The 18,955-nt window shown below is 31.4% G+C and overlaps 2 protein-coding genes across 4 annotated transcripts; one reads left to right on the top strand and one right to left on the bottom strand.

The window, feature by feature from the left end:
* Window positions 1–908: 908 nt before the first annotated feature.
* LOC106761828 (RING-H2 finger protein ATL46) lies at window positions 909–7,310 on the bottom strand. The gene is made up of 5 exons (XM_014645396.2): window positions 6,634–7,310; window positions 3,116–3,167; window positions 2,176–2,310; window positions 1,004–2,086; window positions 909–951 (listed from the first exon to the last, which is right to left on the bottom strand). The coding sequence occupies exons 1-4, from the start codon at window positions 7,158–7,160 to the stop codon at window positions 1,640–1,642; spliced, it is 1,161 nt and encodes a 386-aa protein (XP_014500882.2). The 5' UTR covers window positions 7,161–7,310; the 3' UTR covers window positions 909–951; window positions 1,004–1,639.
* A 3,964-nt stretch (window positions 7,311–11,274) lies between these two features.
* Window positions 11,275–18,795, top strand: LOC106760877 (probable choline kinase 2). 3 transcript variants are annotated; one of them, XM_022781477.1, is made up of 10 exons: window positions 11,275–11,464; window positions 11,548–11,611; window positions 12,474–13,397; window positions 13,645–13,766; window positions 13,941–14,136; window positions 15,118–15,235; window positions 15,330–15,377; window positions 15,691–15,791; window positions 16,508–16,640; window positions 18,542–18,795. In XM_022781477.1, exons 3-10 carry the CDS (start codon window positions 12,549–12,551, stop codon window positions 18,640–18,642), a joined length of 1,668 nt encoding a protein of 555 aa, XP_022637198.1. In that variant the 5' UTR covers window positions 11,275–11,464; window positions 11,548–11,611; window positions 12,474–12,548; the 3' UTR covers window positions 18,643–18,795. The 3 variants fall into 3 exon arrangements, with proteins under 3 accessions (XP_022637198.1, XP_022637197.1, XP_014499799.1); XM_022781476.1 differs by lacking the exon at window positions 11,548–11,611 and having other exon boundaries at window positions 11,276–11,464; XM_014644313.2 differs by lacking the exons at window positions 11,548–11,611; window positions 18,542–18,795 and adding an exon at window positions 16,750–16,886 and having other exon boundaries at window positions 11,276–11,464.
* The last annotated feature ends 160 nt before the right edge of the window (window positions 18,796–18,955 follow it).

Genomic DNA, 18,955 nt, shown 5'->3' with positions numbered 1-18,955 from the left:
AATAGGGAATCATTCATTCATGTTTCTACCACATATCCTGATACGTCTCTGTTTGCGGTGAAGTTGACAAAATCACAGGCACAAGGAAGTCATTTGGTACGTGATGAATACAAATTTTTTTTTTATGAAATCATCACAAAATTGACGTCATTTGATTTATATTTGTTATTGGACAGGACTTGCAAATTGCATTTGGAAATTTGGTCAAGACCAAAGGATTGACAGAGGTCTTCCTCCTTGGACACAAAGATGGAGTCTTGTGCAAAGTTTTACTCTCGCAAACACACAATTCAATCAAGTTTGGAAAAGGATGGAAGCAATTTTGCACAGAATATGGCTTGAAGGAGGGAGATGTTATCGTGTTCGAGGTTGAAAATTGTGCAATTGATGATTTAATAGTTGAAGTTTATATTAATGGATGTTCGTGTAATGTAATAGATCCAATTTCAATGTAAACCACAAAGTACATCATGAATTTAAGGTCATGTTTTTCATTATTTATGTTTGAATGAAAATGAAAGTATTACTTCTTTGTCTCAATTACGGAGGTATTTCTAACTTTGTTTTACTTCAAAGGTATATTATTCTTATAATAGTAATTAATAATTTATGTCGAACATGTATTAAAATATCGTTTAAAGGTTTTTTTTATTACCTTTCATATGAATTATAGTAACATCACTCAAAAACCAAAAAATTACGTCCTTCCATACATAGGGAATTTTTAATCAATATGTTTTGAATGTGTTTTATTGTTTAAAAAGAAAAAAAATTAATTACTCACAAGTAATAAATTTGGTTTAAAATATGGAATTTAAGTCTAAATTTTGTCTTCAAATAATGAAATATAAGTTCAATATTTTTAAGGGGGACTATAGTTCGAATAAGTGGGTACGTGTGTTACGAGTTTTGCACACAGGGGTTCATTGTCTTATCACTTCATCTTTCAACCTCAAAAACATTTATTATCCTGACCATTACCATGTTCTTANCATCTTTCAACCTCAAAAACATTTATTATCCTGACCATTACCATGTTCTTAAGACAAGGACACATTGGTGTCATGCTAATATCAACCCAAGCCCCCAAGTTATGAAGTTAAACAACATAAGTAACTTTATAAAATCAAGTGGGACTATAGCTCGAATAAGTGGGTACGTGTGTCACGAGTTTTGCACACAGGGGTTTATTGTCTTATCAATTCATCTTTCAACCTCAAAAACATTTATTATCCTGACCATTACCTTGTTCTTAAGACAAGGACACATTGGTGTCATGCTAATATCAACCCAAGTCCCCAACTTATCAAGTTAAACAACATAAGTAACTTTATAAAATCAAGTGGGACTATAGTTCGAATAAATGGGTACTTGTGTAACGAGTTTTGCACACAGGGGTGCATTAACTTGTATATTCATCTTCTAACCTGAGAAAAATTGTGTATNAAATGAATATTACGTTAACACTTTTGCACACAGACCTTTTATAAATTTTGTAATGCTCCACTACCTTTTTGATAAAGATTTTGCACTTATAATAACCACCAACANTATNAACAACAACAATTTTCATATTCAACAACAATTTTAAACAACATTCCAAACATAATCATTTTAAATCAAAAGTACATTGGGAATTCTAGTACAAGTTAATGAAGTACTCATTTTTTCTTGTAACATTTTCGGTATAGGGAGTTCTTCTTGCCAGACTCTTAATCCGTTTTCGAGGAGCAGCTTTCATCCGGTCATACATCGTGGTTTGTTTCATTTCAATACCACCATCAACCATCGGGGTTTGCTGATCATCTTGAACCGGTGTGCTTTGCAAATGACCTTCACTTCCAAAAAATGGTTGTTCGACAAAATCTTCACTCTTATCTTCATTGCTGGCCTCAACCGACTTCTTTAATTTGTCAATACTAGTTCGCATGTCGGCAACAACTCTTGTTTGTTCATCTACAATAGAAAATAATTTCTCCATTTCTCCTCTATTTTGCTTGNAATATGGAAAACCATGTTTTTGCACAGCGTCTTTGACCACCCCATAACTAAGCTCCTCTTTGGACACACCAACATCAACAACAACCTGTAATGTCATTAACAAATTTCGTGTAATAAAACATCAAATATTAAATACATTGCATCAACACACTCCTCTAACGAACGACTACTCACCGATCCCTTTGCCAATGCAGTTGCTATAAACTTCTCCCCAATATTGATACCAATCCAGTTCAACAACCTTGGGAATTTAGTGATTCGGGTACTGTACATTGACTTTGATGTAACGAAATGATGACAAAACCAAACCTGCAAATTAGAAATCAAATAACCTACAAAATTAAAATGATGGTAAACAATAATAAATCATTGTCTTTAATTAACAACTACAAAACAAACATGTACCTGCAACAGGTAAGCACATCCTTCAACATGGAAATTACTTCTAGTANTATCATTCTTCATTGATGTTGAAACATTACAGACACTTTGAATAAAGTAATGAAATACTAAACTGCCCCAAGTGTACTTACCCAAAGAACCCAACTCCGAAACAAGGTAAAAAATAACTGGAAATACTAGTCCACTCCTATTAGGAAGCAAGAACTCTGATATCCCAACCAATATATACAGGCTGCAAAATTGTTCTACACAAAAATTTTCATGTTCCTCTAACAAAAATTCATAAACCATTTTCACATCTACTTTCCCATCAGGGAAGTAGTCCCTACAAACACAACGATGGCCAACTTTATTTAAATCTATCATTTCACCAACAACAGGCAGCCCTAAGGACATACATACATCAAATTCAGTAAACCCAATAACTTTGTCTCCAATATAAAACCCTCCCATGTTCTCTACCCAACAACCACATAAATGAGCTAACAAATTCCTACCTATTTTAATACAATCTGGCAAAAATAACAACCAACCAAAAACAGTTTTGTCAATGTANGTCTTCTGTTCAGTATTCAAGCGTTCATTCAAAGCACCTATGAAGTTGGTCTTGCAAAAGTGTCTAAACACTAACTGCATAAAAAAAAATACTTACTATTTAAATACATTACAATAGAANACTAATTGTATGCAAATCAAATACAACCCTACATACCTTCTTCCTAGTGTCAGAAGCTTTACTGTGTTCACCCACTTCCTCCATGACACTGAACCAAAAACAATTACGACAATAATTAATGTGCAAAAGAGTTTGGCATCAGCATAGAAAACAAGTTGGCATCAATTGTTTGGTTCAACAGAAAGGAAGTAAATTTAAGGAATGGAAAAAGTAGAAGAACATTACTTATGTTCACTTTATTTTTATTTCAATCAACCAATCTAAATTGATCCGGTCTGTGCCCATTACCAAACAAATACTTTGGGCTTCTGAATTGTGTTTACTAGGTAATAATATACTGATAAACTAATTAAAAAGTGAAACTTTAATCAAACCATTCATTAATATTTAAATAAGTAGAATTTGTAATTGAATCAAGTTCAATAATTTAGGCAAACAAACACACAAACTTATAAACGAAGTAAATATGATTACAACTGACATAATCAATAATGATGAAATCTAGTTCCAAGTGTGTGCATCAAAATAAAATTTCTTGAGACTTTAAAATAATTACTCTGGAACTGTCTGCGAATGCATACCCTTAGTTAACACAAAAAGTAGTTATCAAAAAGATTACAAAGTTTTTGGTTGGAATGACACTAAAGTGAATCCAAGATTTAAATTATAAAACTTCCTGAATTGACTCAAGACAAACAATCTTTAGCTCTACTTCACCATCCATGCTTGGAGAAATTATCTAAAATGAAGAATGAAATTTCACGTGTCTAAGAAACATACAAACCCCTGTGTTGGATGCTCCTAACTTCACAAATGTACCGAGAGGGTACATTTAGTGTTGTATCAAGGATCTCCCTCCATATTTCATAGATTTAACACAATAACAGAAAAAATTGAAATATATCTTAATTATTAAATTTCAGAACACAATGGGAACAGAGAAGACTTAGCATAAATGATTTCGAATGTCCATCAAACATAAAAGATTAAGCACAACTGAATAAACCAACTCCAAAAACTCAAGCACATGATAAATTTTTGCAATGAACGTTAAGAGTGAAGACTCACCTGGATTAGGGTTTAGGGTTCTACCGTCGAGCAAATGGAACCGCGCGATTCTTGGTGGTTGGAAGACGGCGGACGGTGTCCGACAACGGCAGTGCGGCGGCAGTCTTTCCGGTGAGCACGAGAAGGTCAGACGGTGGGGTTCGAAATGGGTTGCGAAATAAGATTCGAAATGGGATTCGAAATGTGGTTCGAAATCCTTCTCAGATTCAAATTTCAGAATAAATGAGCCATTTCTCTCTCTGCCACGCATCAAGATCTTAGCTCATCTTCAAAAAGTTGTAACTTTCTCTCTCTTTGCAACGTGGACAAATCAACGTTTGACACCTGTGGCATGTCTAAATGTTGTTGAAATTTGTTGTTCATATATCATTTTCCTTTTTAATTATATGATCCACGTCTTCTGACTCTTCGCTTCTTGGGATGGACGAATACCAATGTATTATGTGTATCTTTCCCAACAATTGTAACTTTCCTCAACTGTCACATCGTCTCAAATCATGGTCAATTGTTACAACCATTTAATCCATCACTCACAAAGACAGTTAAAACTTCCCTTAAGCGTCCAACATATTTTGCAACAAATCCCTTTATCTATCACGATAATTCAAGCTTGGAGTCTATGTACTGTATGATCGTCCGACTATCCTTGGAACGATCCATGTAGTCAGGAATATCACGACGACCACCCAAGAAGTCGAGTTGTTGTATCATACATAACCCCCTTAAACAATTATTAGATCTTATGAAGATTAACTTACGACAAAACATTATTAGCACGAATTGGACCACAATTAAACCATTAGTAATCCAAAGTTCATCCCAAAATTTATAAATATAAATTTGAGGTAAAGAATTGATTGTATTTATTATGCATTATTTGTTGAACTTGTCATATTTTTACTTATTTTGACATCAAAATATCTTCTACAAACAATTTTCAATTTGACCCAACGATTTAAATGACAAAGGATGATAAAGACAAACATCATAACATATCAACAAATAATCCTAATTATATAACCCAATAAATTCTTACTAATAATTTCTTGTTCCCTAATTTCTTTAGTTTTTAAAAATAAAGTTAAACGTGAGCTTATTATTTCTGCTTTTCACATCTTTAAAATTATTGGTCAAACATCAGTAACTGAAATAATATTTCGTGGTCATGCTTAATATATATTTTTCAAAAATATAAATCCTGTTGTAATTCTAGTAACCAAATAAAAATGACTATGCGACGGATATATAAATCTTTAAACGTATAGGATGATATATTTTACAAAAAATATACATGAAAATTAAATAATTTAATTATAGTATATATGATACTCTATTTTTTATTATAATTTGTTATCACCAGGTGATTATACTTAAAAATATATATATACGAGGCATATATAACAGTATAGATTGGTTTAATGATCTTAAACCTAAGCAGGGATGTTGAATTTTAAAATGTCAATATTTATATATATTTGCTTTTTCCTTTATTCAAATATTTAAGGGTTAAATATGTTTTTAGTCCCTATACTTTGGAGTGATTTTGGTTTTAGTCCCTCTTTCAAACTATGATACAATTTAGTCCTTCAACTTTAGAAAACTCTGGTTTTAGTCCTTTTTACCAATTTTTTTTTAACTTTATTTGTTGTTTCAAACGCGTTTCTTAACATTGAAGCAAAAATGTGTCAAACAGTGTAAACAATCCAAATGCTACAATAAAACGTGCTTGAAACAAGTTAAAAAAATTTGGTAAAAAGGACTAAAACCAGAGTTTTCTAAAGTTGAAGGACTAAATTGTACCATAGTTTGAAAGAGAGACTAAAACCAAAATCGCCCAAAATATAGGGACTAAAAACATATTTAACCCAATATTTAATAATTATATACTCCACTTTTAATTTATTAGGTATTTTTATGTTGATTACGTTTGTTTATGGCATACATGTTATTAGGCATATTGAATTTTTTTAGGACGTTGCAAATATTTCCTCATTCTCACTTTTTAATAATTTTAATTTGTTTCAAAACGATTAATGTTTTCAATTTATAATGCACTACTCATATTTTCAAGTTTATCTTCACAAATTATCTCAGTAATTAATAAATAAGTAAAGGACAAGACTTACCTACCTTCAATGCTATAGGTATTATATTATTAGTACGGGCCTCCAATCAAATTTAAAATTTCACTTTCATATTTAATAAAATTTATGAAAATTAAATTCCAAATTTAATTATTAAAAAGCGACATATTTTAAAATTTTAAAATAAATATAATGTATTTATGAACTAGACTTAGTGAAAAAAAAAATCAGATTCCATCACATCAGATCTCATCCAAATTAGAATCCGGAATCCGAATGCTAATTGTTTCGTTGACGAAAGAACGAACGAAAATTTAACGTTCAACGAATTTTCTTTCTTTCTCGCGAGAAACACAAAACAATTAGTTATACAATTAAGACAAGAATGAACGAATGAATCACCTGGCGTGGAAAGCCAGCGGAACGAGCTCCGAGAGCGGCGTCGGTGACGGCGATGGTGATGGCGCCGGGGAGTTCCGGCAGAGCGGACACGTGGCACTCATCTTCAGCCACTCGTCCACGCAGTCCGCGTGAAAGCAGTGGTAGCAGCTCGGAACGCAGCGTACGGTGTCCTTGGGAAGGTAGTCGCAGAGGCAGATGGCGCAGGAGCCGCTGTCGTTGGGCCTAGGGAGGCGGCCGCTCTCTCCGACCACGATCTTCGGGTAGGCCTCGATGGCAGGCTTTTCCAGGCCCAGGACGACGGGTTCGGGCCCACCGGAGTCGTGAATGCTGTTATTCTGTTCCGTTTGGTCGTAATAAGTGTTGTTGCGAGTGCGAGGAGAGTTTGATTTGAAGCGGACGCAGGCGTAGGAGGCGAGCATGATGGAGGAGATGAGGACGAGGATGCTGACGGCGATGGCAATGCCGTAGCCGAGACCAACGCCGGCAGTGGTAGCGGGGGCGGAGGGTGGCGGAGACGCCGCGAACATGACAGAGAATTAGGGAAAGTTTGGTTGGTTTTGGTTTGGAAGCTTAATGGGAAGGAAGAGTTTAATTGAAAGAGTGAGAGAGTTGGAGTGCGTGATCAGAAGCGCGTTTCGCGGGAAAAAAATTAAATGACTTCAGACAGTGTGACATTGACATTCCATTATAATAAAACCCTAATAATATATTTCTCATATTTTACGTTATAAAGAAAAAAAATATAATATATATATATATATTATATTAATTTATTTATTATTTATTTGTTAATTTTCAACAATGTGAGGGATCTAGGGGAGACATGGAACTTGTTTCATTTGAAATCATAATGGATGAGTTTTTCTTTGATTTCAAGCAAATTATGGGATCTTTATGTGGATCTAGGGATTTGTGAGATTCAAATTTAAGCTTAATAAAAGCTTTAATAAGAAGTTTATTTTCATAATTTTGGTGTAATTTTTAAAGATGAAAAATACACTATAAGGTAATAAAGAACATTGTTATAATAATTTAAATAGTGATATATGATGCTCTAACATTCCAATAATTAATGGTCATCAAATTGACTTTGAAAATATTTATGAAAGAAAGAACACATTAGTCAAAAACTAATTTATCTACAATCGAAATTTAACTTAAAATTATGTGTGAAACGTTTAGGAAAGAGGCAGATCTTAATATAAGCTAAGGTAAGGGGGCTTTTAGTCCTCAACTGTTTTTTCACATATATAAAATAACATATAAATAGAAATTATTTTTTTAAAATTTAATTTATTATATATATTTACTTTCTTTAAATTTTTTGCAAATCTAATTTGTTCCGTCGAAAATATTTTCTAAAAACAATTAACGGGAAGAGGTAATAAAGAAAAATATGATAAATATTTTATTTTATTTTTTTTTGAAATAAAATGTTGATAATTGAGCCAAGTGGTTTGAATGATGAAGTTGAAAAACATAATTTTAATATCAAGTTTAATGGGTAAAACATTATAACCACACTCTTTAACGTTCTTTTAACGCATTTTTATTAATTAAAATTTATTATAAAGTTAATTTTTAATTAAAGATTAATTTATTGATTACCCACAAATATTTCCTTGGAACATTAGGCAAATTGTAAGAATCCTTATTTTCACTTTTTTTTAAAAGAAAAAAAACTTAGTTGTAATAAAATATAAGCAAATTTTTTAAAGCTAAAGAATCAAAGCAAATAGGTAAGGCAAGCTAAACAAGTAAAAGTTGTTTCTAAAATTGATTTGAATGACTGAAAAATTCTTTTTGTTATTTGAATAAAAACTTGGGGGCTTTGAGATTTTTAGGTTGCAAATATGGGTGGGTAAATTAACAAGATTGAAAATTTTGCAAAATAATTTATTCGAATGTTTAATTTGTTATTGTTGTGAATATGTGATAAGAAAATATTGTTGATAATCTACTGTGATAAACTGTTAGTGTTACGAAACTGTGATTAAATTAGTCTATTGATGACAATTGAATAACTGTGAATGAAACATATAGTGTTGATGTTGGAATGTTGTAATAAAGGTGCATAATGATTTATAAATGATGAAAGTTTAGTGAGAAAATGTGATGATGCGAAATTGTGAAAGAGATTTTGTTTGCGATGGAAGACATGTTTATTCAACATGGTCTTGGTATTTAGAGGGTTGAGGCTTTGAATTGAATGGTAACCCATAAGTGATGAAAAAAATAATGTATGATGACAACTTAAATAAGCATATAAAATAAAGAGATTATGGTAATGAAAGTTTATAAATTAAACTTATATGTGTTGTAACATTCTTTATCATTTGTTTATAAATTAAATAGTTATTTTATCCTAAATTTATTATTTGTCATTTTTCTTAAGATTAGAAGAGTGAAATTCTTCTTATTTTTGAATTCTCATAATATCTCGATCTAGTTTTTTTTCTCTGAATAGATGTTGTAATATTTTTTTCTTAAATTTGTCAATCTAATCCGAAAACAATATATTTTTATATTTTTAAAGAATTTCTTACTTAAAAATTTTTTCCAATTAAGAAATTTTTCCAATTTAGATGTAAATTTTAGAGTAGAGAAAGAAAGAAATTAAAGCATTGATGTGGATTTAGTATCTAATTGAATTTTACAACTTGACCGGATGAATAAGAAGTTATTAGAGTAAAAAATTAAAGCATATTGATAGATATATTATATTATTAGATATCTTAGATAGATATCTTATTTTTTATCTTTAGTTAATTTGTTATTATTATTTATTTGTATTTTGGGTTTATCTCATATTTTTTTTATTATAAATACAATACCTTATGTTAACATAAGGGAAATTAATTTTATACATAGTTTTTACTATATTGACTTCTACTTGTTTCAATCTTTTGCGTGTATTTAGTAAACTCATTAATGATACACCTGTTTTTGTTGATGATTCCTCTATGTTGGTATCTCAACATGATGATCACAACCACTCTCATAAGTCAAGAAAATGACGTCACAAGTGTGACCATTGTGGCAAGTCAGGCCATAAGATTGACATGTGTTATACATTACATGGTCATCCTCTTATATATGCTATTGTTGTTTAGATTGCTCCTCATTCGTAATCATCTACTAGGGATCCTCCTTCATCTGTTATTATCGACGATTTTGTTATTTTCAATAATTTTTTCAAATGGTATAAAGATCAACAACCTTCTAGTTTCAGTACATCTATAGCACGGACAAGTACATATTTTATTGGTCTCGCTTCATCTTATTCTCTTGGTCCTTGGGTTCTTGACTCAAGAGCTACAAATCATATTACTAGTAAAAAATCTTTGTTTTCCGCTTTATCTTTTTCTAGATATTTTACCTTTTGTTATAATGGTTGATGGATCTAGAATTTTAACTCGTGGTATTGGGATTATTAATATTTTTCCCTTTTTCTTATCTATTGATAATGTTATTTATGCCTAGGCCTTATTTTAACTTATTATTCATTAGTCATCTAACTTGTTCTTTTGATTGTGTTGTTTTTTTAACAAAGATTCTATTTATTTATAGGACCAAATTTTGAGACAAGTGATTGACATTAGATTTGAGTCTCATGGTTTTTATCATCTTCGTCCTTCTACACATGCTGACACAATTATGAAGTCTTCATTTCTTCTTCTTGCTTAGTTAGGTTATCATTATCTTATCAAATTACAATACCTTGTTCCTAACTTATCCAAGTTGTTCAATTTAGTCTATGAGTCGTGTCAATTAGAAATTAATTTAGAGACATTATAAAGATGATGAAATTGTAATTATTTTTTAGAAAAACTTTGTTAATTACATAAATTTGAAATACTTATGTGTTAAATAATGTATTTTGGAATATGTTAGATTTGAAGAGTAAAAAATATGTTAAAAAAAAAGAAAATATTTATTTTTCTAATATTAAAATTTGTATGAAACTTATTTTGTATAATTATATATACATCATGTAAAGATCAAGAATGGATATTTAAAAAAAATTAAAATATTTAATACAATAAATATAAGTACTTTTTTGATAAAAACTAAACTATTAAATATAATTTTTATTATAAAAAGTCGATTTTAGACCAACTCAATTTTGTTATTAAGAATTGTAATGTGAATCACGTATAATCATTAATCATGCATGACCAAATGATAATTAAGTACTATTAGATGTTTGTTATATAATTTTTTATTGTTAAAGAAAATATAATTGAAACTTTTAATGATAATTATATTTCAAGAACCTCCAAGAACTAATACTAATTTTTATTCACTTGCTCTAACTCAAATTGATCAAATAAAGAGTACTATAAATTACTTTTTGAATGGTTTAAATTAAGAAAAGTGACATTTTAACTATATGTGAAATTGCAAACAATTTTAATTTTAATTATTCAAAAAATAAAAATACTCTTCACCCAATATGACTAATAGAATAACAGTCAATTTATAATTATAGAAATCAGCAATCTAATTTTAACCCGAATAAAAAAATAATCGAAATTGAAATTAATGTGTAGCATGCAGAAGCAGCCAACACCACCTTTTGTTTCATTGGCGGTGGAAAAGAAATTAGAAACCCTTCACCCTCTCGTATATATATATATATATACTTAAGCCCATTTCCCTCGAAATTCTCAACCGTTACTCTCTCTTTCTCTCGCTATTTTCCGTTCTCTTCATCGAACAACTTCTTCGCCGGCGGCGATATCTCCGGCCGCCGCCTCGCGGTTCCCCTCGAATATTCCGTTCATTGCTTCTCATCTTTCTTATGCGCCGTCAATCTTTGTTTGTCCAGGTTCGTGTTTATCATGATCTTCAATTTTATTTTAATTCTCTCCTTTTATTCATTGCTGTGTCCGGCTCCAATTATCCATTCAGGTTCGTGCTTTGTGATCTTCATTTCTTTTGATTACTCAATGCCGTGCCTGATTTATTCGTTCAGGTTTGCGTTTTAATGATATTCAATTATTCCAATTGAAATTATCTTCAGTGCTGCGTGTTTGGATAAATTTTCTCTGTTTTTGTGGCGTTTGAGATCTGTCTGGTGTTTGCTTTTGATTACCTTTCTATCTTTTCGGATGTGTTTTCACGTTTTCAATCAATGCGTCGTAAACAGAGAGCCTAGTTTGTTGAATTAGGGGAATGTGAAGTGTTTTGTTTGAATGTGTGTTTCTGTGTTTATCGCGTTCTTCGTTGAGATTTGAGAAAGATGACGCAATGCTTGAAACTTTGTTTGGACGCTAAGATATAGGATAGAAATTAATCGACACCCTTCTCGGATATTCGATAGCGTTTTTGTTTACCAGCTTGATGTGTGCTTTTCTGGAGATTTTTGGTTGTCGAATGTGTGCCTTTTATCTACTCAACTTTCTAATTTAAAATTTTCGAAGTTTTATATTGATTGTTCCCTAATCTGTTTTTTTATTTATTTATTTATTTATTTTTTATAAGAATGGCATCATGTCATTGGAGTGACTATTATACAATTTAGGCCTTTGTTTTATGTCTTTGCTAAACAGAAAATAAATGAGATACTGACTCACTTTTTACCAATTTCAATGCTAAAAAAAGATCTTGGGATTAATTTTCTGATTTACATCAGTCTCGGATTATTTCATTATTTTGTTTTGAATGAAGAACTTATCTGATTATCTATATATGATTATTTCTTTAGTCCTCCATTTCTTTTTTTGTCTTATCTTTATCAAACTATCTATTTCACGTGGAAGGAGCTTGGAAGGAGAGAGAATTTCTTGGATAACATTTTGGTGATTTAAACGTTTGTTTTTTCAACTACTTTTCAGGTCTTGAATTCATAAAGGAAACTTAATATTTTAAGTTAGTCTTTGCTGTACTCGAAGTTTTGGAAGCTTTTCATAATGAGTGCAGCTGAAGATCTTGTGAACAAAACAGAAGGTGGTGGAAAAGAAAGCCAGGACAAACACATCACAGGTCTTACAGAAGATCCCGTGAAAAACAATGATGGTTCTTCTGTAAATCCTGTAAATCACCAGACAGCAGATGGTGATGAAAATCCTGCAATCGATCAGTTAAAGGGTCCAGTAAATATTGTGAACTACCAAGCTGGTGGGGCAGAAAGACCTGTCAGCGACCAAACAGATGTTGAACGAAATCTTACTAGTGAGCAAGTGGGTATTGCAGGAAATATGGCAAACAACCTAGCAGGTGTTGCAGAAACTCCCTCAAAGGAACACATTGCTGGTGGTGCAGAAAATTCTGTACACAATGAAGCAGGGGCATCAATAAATGGTATGGAGGACGAAGCTGGTGGTGTAGAAAGTCCTATAAACAGCATTGTAGTTGCTGCAGAAGTTTCTGTAAGAACCCAAGCAAATGCTACAGCAAACAGAAAAGAAAATGCAGTCGAAACCCCTGTAGCCTGCAAATCAGATCGCCTTCCTGAAGAAGCACAGGAGATACTGAAATCATTGGCTGGTCAATGGGAGGATGTACTTGATGCAAATGCATTGCAGGTCTTCCCTCTCAAAGGAGCAATGACGAACGAGGTATTTCAGATAAAGTGGCCAACTTCGACAGGAGAAACTTCACGAAAGGTTATTGTTAGAATTTATGGCGAGGGTGTGGAAGTGTTCTTTGATAGGAGTCAGGAGATTGAAACATTTGAATTCATGTCAAAGAACGCTCAAGGTCCTCGTCTACTAGGACGGTTTGCAAATGGTCGTGTTGAAGAGTTTATCCACGCACGGGTAATTTGATATATTTTATAATTTAAGTCCTAATAAAGATGTTCCTCCAATTGCCTGGAGATCAGTTATTATCTGGTCCATGAATGTAAACTGTAGATTTAACGCATTGTGCACAACTTCTTTAAAGTACACCCGCTAGTATAAATGATATGTAAATGATATGTAAAAGTTGAGCATTGTTCCTTTCTTTTTTAATTGACCTCTGTACGGCAGTTAATACTCATATATTTGATGGTGAATTTATCAGACATTATCAGCAGCTGATCTACGTGATCCTACCATTTCTGCTCTTATAGCGGCCAAATTGAAGGATTTTCATGATTTAGACATGCCTGGTGAAAAGGAAGTCCACCTTTGGGATAAATTGCGGTATGTGCTATTTTAACACCTGATCCAGCATCTCCATTAAAAGTGTACACAAAAAAAGTTTATACATGTTGAAAAGGCAATAAGGGACCAGCTCTTTTATAAATTTTATTTATATATTATCTTTTGATACTTCCGTATTTTAGTTACTACTTGATGATTTCTCCAATGTTTCAGAAATTGGCTTAGTGAAGCCAAACGTTTATCATCCCCTAAAGAAGTTGAAGCATTTTATTTGGACACAATAGACAAAGAAATTGCCTTGTTGGAAAAGGAACTATCAGGCTCACACCAAATGATAGGATTTTGTCACAATGATTTACAATATGGTAACATAATGCTTGATGAAGAGACCAATTCTGTGACCATCATAGTGAGTTTCTCTTTGTGCTAGTTTATGGGGGAAATGCTGTAAATATTTAATGTTTCAAGGGTGCTTCTATGAGGAAATAAGTAGTTCTTCTATCATAATTGAATTTCTGGAAGTTTCAATTTTTTTTCATACATGTTCATAAAATCATTTTCTCAGCAGTAGCAATTTTTTGCATCATAAAATGTCTTGTGGACCCAGTTTATTGATATGTACCGAAAGTTATGGATGAATTGTACCTGTCAAAAAGACTAATTGCACAAGGTTACGGGCAATGGTCCAAAAGATTAAGCATGTTTTATGACTATAAGTCCTGCAACTCCCCGCCAAAAAAGTGTGTTTTGTTCCTTGCTTAAAAAATTATTCATACGAATGTGAATTCAGAATGTAATATTCCCATATTTGATATTTGTTGTGAGTTTTAAAAAAATTATTAGTCTCATAATATTTTTCATGTCCAAGAATGTAGTAATACCTTGGTCATTCTTTCCCATAGTGAGGGTTGGCAGCTGGGAACTTTATATTCTCTTAGGAAAATGGGAAGTCATGTTCTAACTCAATTGTAACTTCTGTTTCCACTTTTACTTTTTATATTATCATTATGAATTGTAGAAATATATGTATTTATCCTTGATCAAAAGTGGAAGAAAAGGATCATTATGAAGGAATACCATAACGATGATGGTATTTTATATGTGGGTGCAAAACTTTGGGCGATCATAGTTATAGCTTGAGGAATGTTACTGTTTCTTTATTGCTCGTGCTCTCTTGTATATTTCTTTGGAGAAAAGGAATCTATTTAACTGATGTCATGTATGTATGATATGAGATTGTGAAATCTGAATGATGATATATATCTTGTACTTTTCCTTTGTTTTTGTTTATTTATTTAAATATATAAACTGGTTTATTCTTAGTATTATTTTTAAGGGATCAAGGGACCACAGTCAGCAAATACCATTTAACGACACTTTTTTGTAATAGGACTATGAATACGCTAACTACAATCCAGTAGCATTTGATATAGCCAACCACTTCTGTGAGATGGCTGCTAACTATCACACAGAAGAGCCTCATATCCTTGACTACAATAAATATCCAGGTATTGGGCCATCTGGATGCTATTTTACTTGCTTTCGTTCATTTTTTCTTTTTTTGTGAAAAAATTACTTCTATTTCAATGGTTCTCTTGACAGATTTTGAGGAGCGTAAAAGATTTGTGCTGGCATACTTGAGTGCCTCTGGTAATGAATCACTTCAAATCACTCTATGATGTTAGAAGATTGTATTGCATTGTAGTTCTTTTGTCACTGAAATTGATTGATTTATATTCTACATCAAAACATGAAATGAAAAATTGGTGTTTGCTGTTAGTTTGCGGATATTGATGAGCTATTTGATGATTGGATTAACCAAGTTGTATCATTCAAATTAAACAAACTGTAGAGAGATCAATCATAAATATGTCCTTGTTTTTTATCACCTGTATAACCATGCATCTCCTTAAGGACTGTAATTATCGTGTCATTTGCATGAAATCGTGGATCTTGAGTGCAGGTCAACAGGGCAGTGACATTGAAGTGGAGCAACTACTTCAAGAAATTGAAAAGTATACACTTGCAAATCATCTATTCTGGGGCGTTTGGGGAATAATCTCGGTATATTCCATTTCTCAGTTTATTTTTGGTTTAAATTATGCTCCTTAGCAGTCTCGGATGCGTGTAGCCGAGTCCTTAGAGAGGGAGAAGTTATTCCATAAAACCGTTTCCATAAATGTGCCCTATTTCAATAAATATAAACATTATGGGTGGACTGCTGAAAAAGTGGCGGAATTTTTCCGATGTGTGCATTGTTTTTGTTGGTAGTGTTTATCATCATTACAGCTGGTGAAACTTTTGGCAACTGAATTTGCTATTGATGCGTCATAAGTTCCGTCGAAAGTTTTTATGTTAGGTGTCTCTTTTAGATGTGGGTTTAAACAAGGCTTTTAATTTTTTTTTGGGAAAAAGTTAAAGTTGGAGCTCTTAAAATTTAAAATAAACTTTTATCTCTTTGAGGCTATCTGAAATGCATTTTATTTTGAGGCAATCACTCTATATAGAAATGACTAACCCAAAAGATCGTAGTGACAAGAAAGAATTATTGCACTGCATAAACGGGCTGCAGTATACTGTGTTTGGGTCTTTATTAACTTCAAAATTCTCCCATTTGAGGTGCACGTATTATGTACTTGGTTGCCACAAGCAAATGTGAATTTCTCTACATTTAACTGATAGAAATCCAATGTATACTAAATATTAGCCACCGAGTAGTAAAGAGGGTGGTGATTTTGTTCTAATTCTTCATTGTCTCGTCTTCTGATTAAATTGTTCAGGCACAAGTGAACACAATCGACTTTGACTACAAGGAGTATGCTAAACAAAGGTTTCAAGAGTACTGGGCAAGAAAACCTTATCTTTTAATAAACTCCGAATCACCTTCTCCTTATAATGCGCCCGAGGGTACAGGTATTTGATTCGAATTGTTTTATGTTACTGCTTTGTGAATAGAATCAATAGATTGTTGTATCTTAATGACGGTAGTCAATTTTGTTGTGCGATTCGTAAATGTAAACAGGTAACGTTCCCATCATGGTAGTTGTGTTGTTTGATTCTTAAATGTAAGCAAATAACGGTACAGTGATGGTAGTCGATCTTGTGATTCTTAAATGCAAGTGACTTGGAATGGAAAGTGTTAGCTGATGATGATTAGTATTGTTTTAGCATTACAAGCCATGGAAAATATGAACACAATGTATTATCTGTAGACTCAAGTACAATTTGGTTACTGTTATCTATTTCTTTTTATGTCTCTATTAGTTAGTTATTATTCATAAATGATTTTAGGTAAATAGTTTTATAGATAAGTTTGGGTATGCATGGACGAGTTTCTACTATAGGAGAGAAAAATAGGAAAAGAAAGTTGAAATTGATTTTTCTACTACATGATTTTTTTTTTTAATTCGTGTATAATTCAAAAGCTGTTTTTTTTTTTCTTTTCTGAAAAAGTAAGTGCCAAAGCTCGTCCTAATAGATTCTATGCGAATATTAAGAAAAATAACCAACAGTTGTGATAGGTTTCAAGTTTGTGTTGGAAAGACTATATTGATAGTTGATAGCATTTTTCTTAGTGCTTGGTATGATTCACAGCATTATATAATGTAATGCATTTCATATGCGCTGTATTGTATATTTCGATTTTGACGGAGGAAGTTGATCCATTTTGATTATGGGTTTGTACTAGCATAATTAAGGAATAGGATAAAATAGATTTTGATGTCTTGGAAATTTTCAAAGATTAATTTAATTCTTCAAAAATAGTTTGTCCAGATTGCGTATTCTAATTTTGAAATGGACTTCTTTACCCCTCCAACACGGGGTTCAATACTTCTCATATATATATATATATATATATATATATATATATATATATATATATATATATATATATATATATATGTATGTATCGTTACTTTTTTATACTTTTACAATTGAATGAGTTTAATAGTTTTTATTAGTTTTTTTTTCTTTTTTTTTTTGTTCTGAAAGGACTCTAGACATTGGTTAAACAGTGAAATAGTTATTTATATACTTCTTGAAAAAAATATAATGATGAAATTAGAGACAAGAAAAATAATGGAAAATGATATTTTAACACTAATTTTTGATATTATTTTGACATTGCACACGTATCAAAATGTGATGGGACGATTTCAAATTAAAAAAACTGAGACAAGGGTATATTTGGAAGAGAAAAACCAAAGTTTCTTTTTTAATTTAAAATCGTCCAACCACATTTTGATATGTGTGCAGTGTCAAAATGGTGTCCAAAAATTGGTGTTAAAATATCATTTTCCAAAAATAATATATTACTTTCTCAAGACGAAAATGTACTTTGTCATGTAACTTATCTAATTTTACTATTCTCGTCCGAGAGCATTAAATAATTTTTTGTAATTTTTGTAACAGTGATTATTTAATTTTATTTCAGTAATGTATTATTATTCTCTCACAAGACCATTAGTTATTTGAGTATGTATACTGATTTATAATTTGTTTTTTTTTTTTTTGTTTTGTTCTTGACGTTGTGTTTTAAAGTTCTCTAGTATATATATATATATTTTTTAATTTTCCTTATAAAATCAATTTTGAATTAGTCTATATTCGAAACATTTTAGAATAAAAACAAAGGATCAACATAAGATAGGGGTTAGAATGACAAAAACAAATTAAAAATGCAAAAAAATAATTTAGGGAAATTATGTGAGTAAAAGTTTTAGGAATAAAAATAAATAATAAGGATTAAAAATGTTTTAAAGGAGGTTTATTAGTTTTGTGATGATTGATTGGTAAATAATGTAATGTGGCAGGAGACCTAGCATCAGCTCCCACCCACAAATCGAGGAACTCTGGTATCTTCAGGAAGATGAAGAAAGTTTTGGGTCTGGGTTTGTTTAGGTCCAAGACCTAGAACATTTCATTATTCAATATTTCGATTACACATAAATTATTACATTTCATTCCTTTTCTTTCTTACTTCTTTCTACTACACATGTAATGTTTCTGCCTTGTAAGTATTTATTAAATTAAAATTTAGTTTAAGCCTACCTTTACTGTATTAAACTTATTTATTAATACAGTTGCTAAATGCAATAAATTAATAACTTTTATTTACTTATATCAAATTTAAGTTAATTGATTACAATATAGTTTTAGATCTTTATATTTTACTTTTATTTATTTTCATTACATTATTAATGAAAACAATATGGCTAATAGGCAGG

Source organism: Vigna radiata, chromosome 5 (assembly GCF_000741045.1).
Source record: "Vigna radiata var. radiata cultivar VC1973A chromosome 5, Vradiata_ver6, whole genome shotgun sequence".
NCBI classification, from domain to species: Eukaryota; Viridiplantae; Streptophyta; class Magnoliopsida; order Fabales; family Fabaceae; genus Vigna; species Vigna radiata.
The sequence above is the reverse complement of the archived record's forward strand: the minus strand, read 5'-3'. Positions and strand labels throughout refer to the sequence as shown.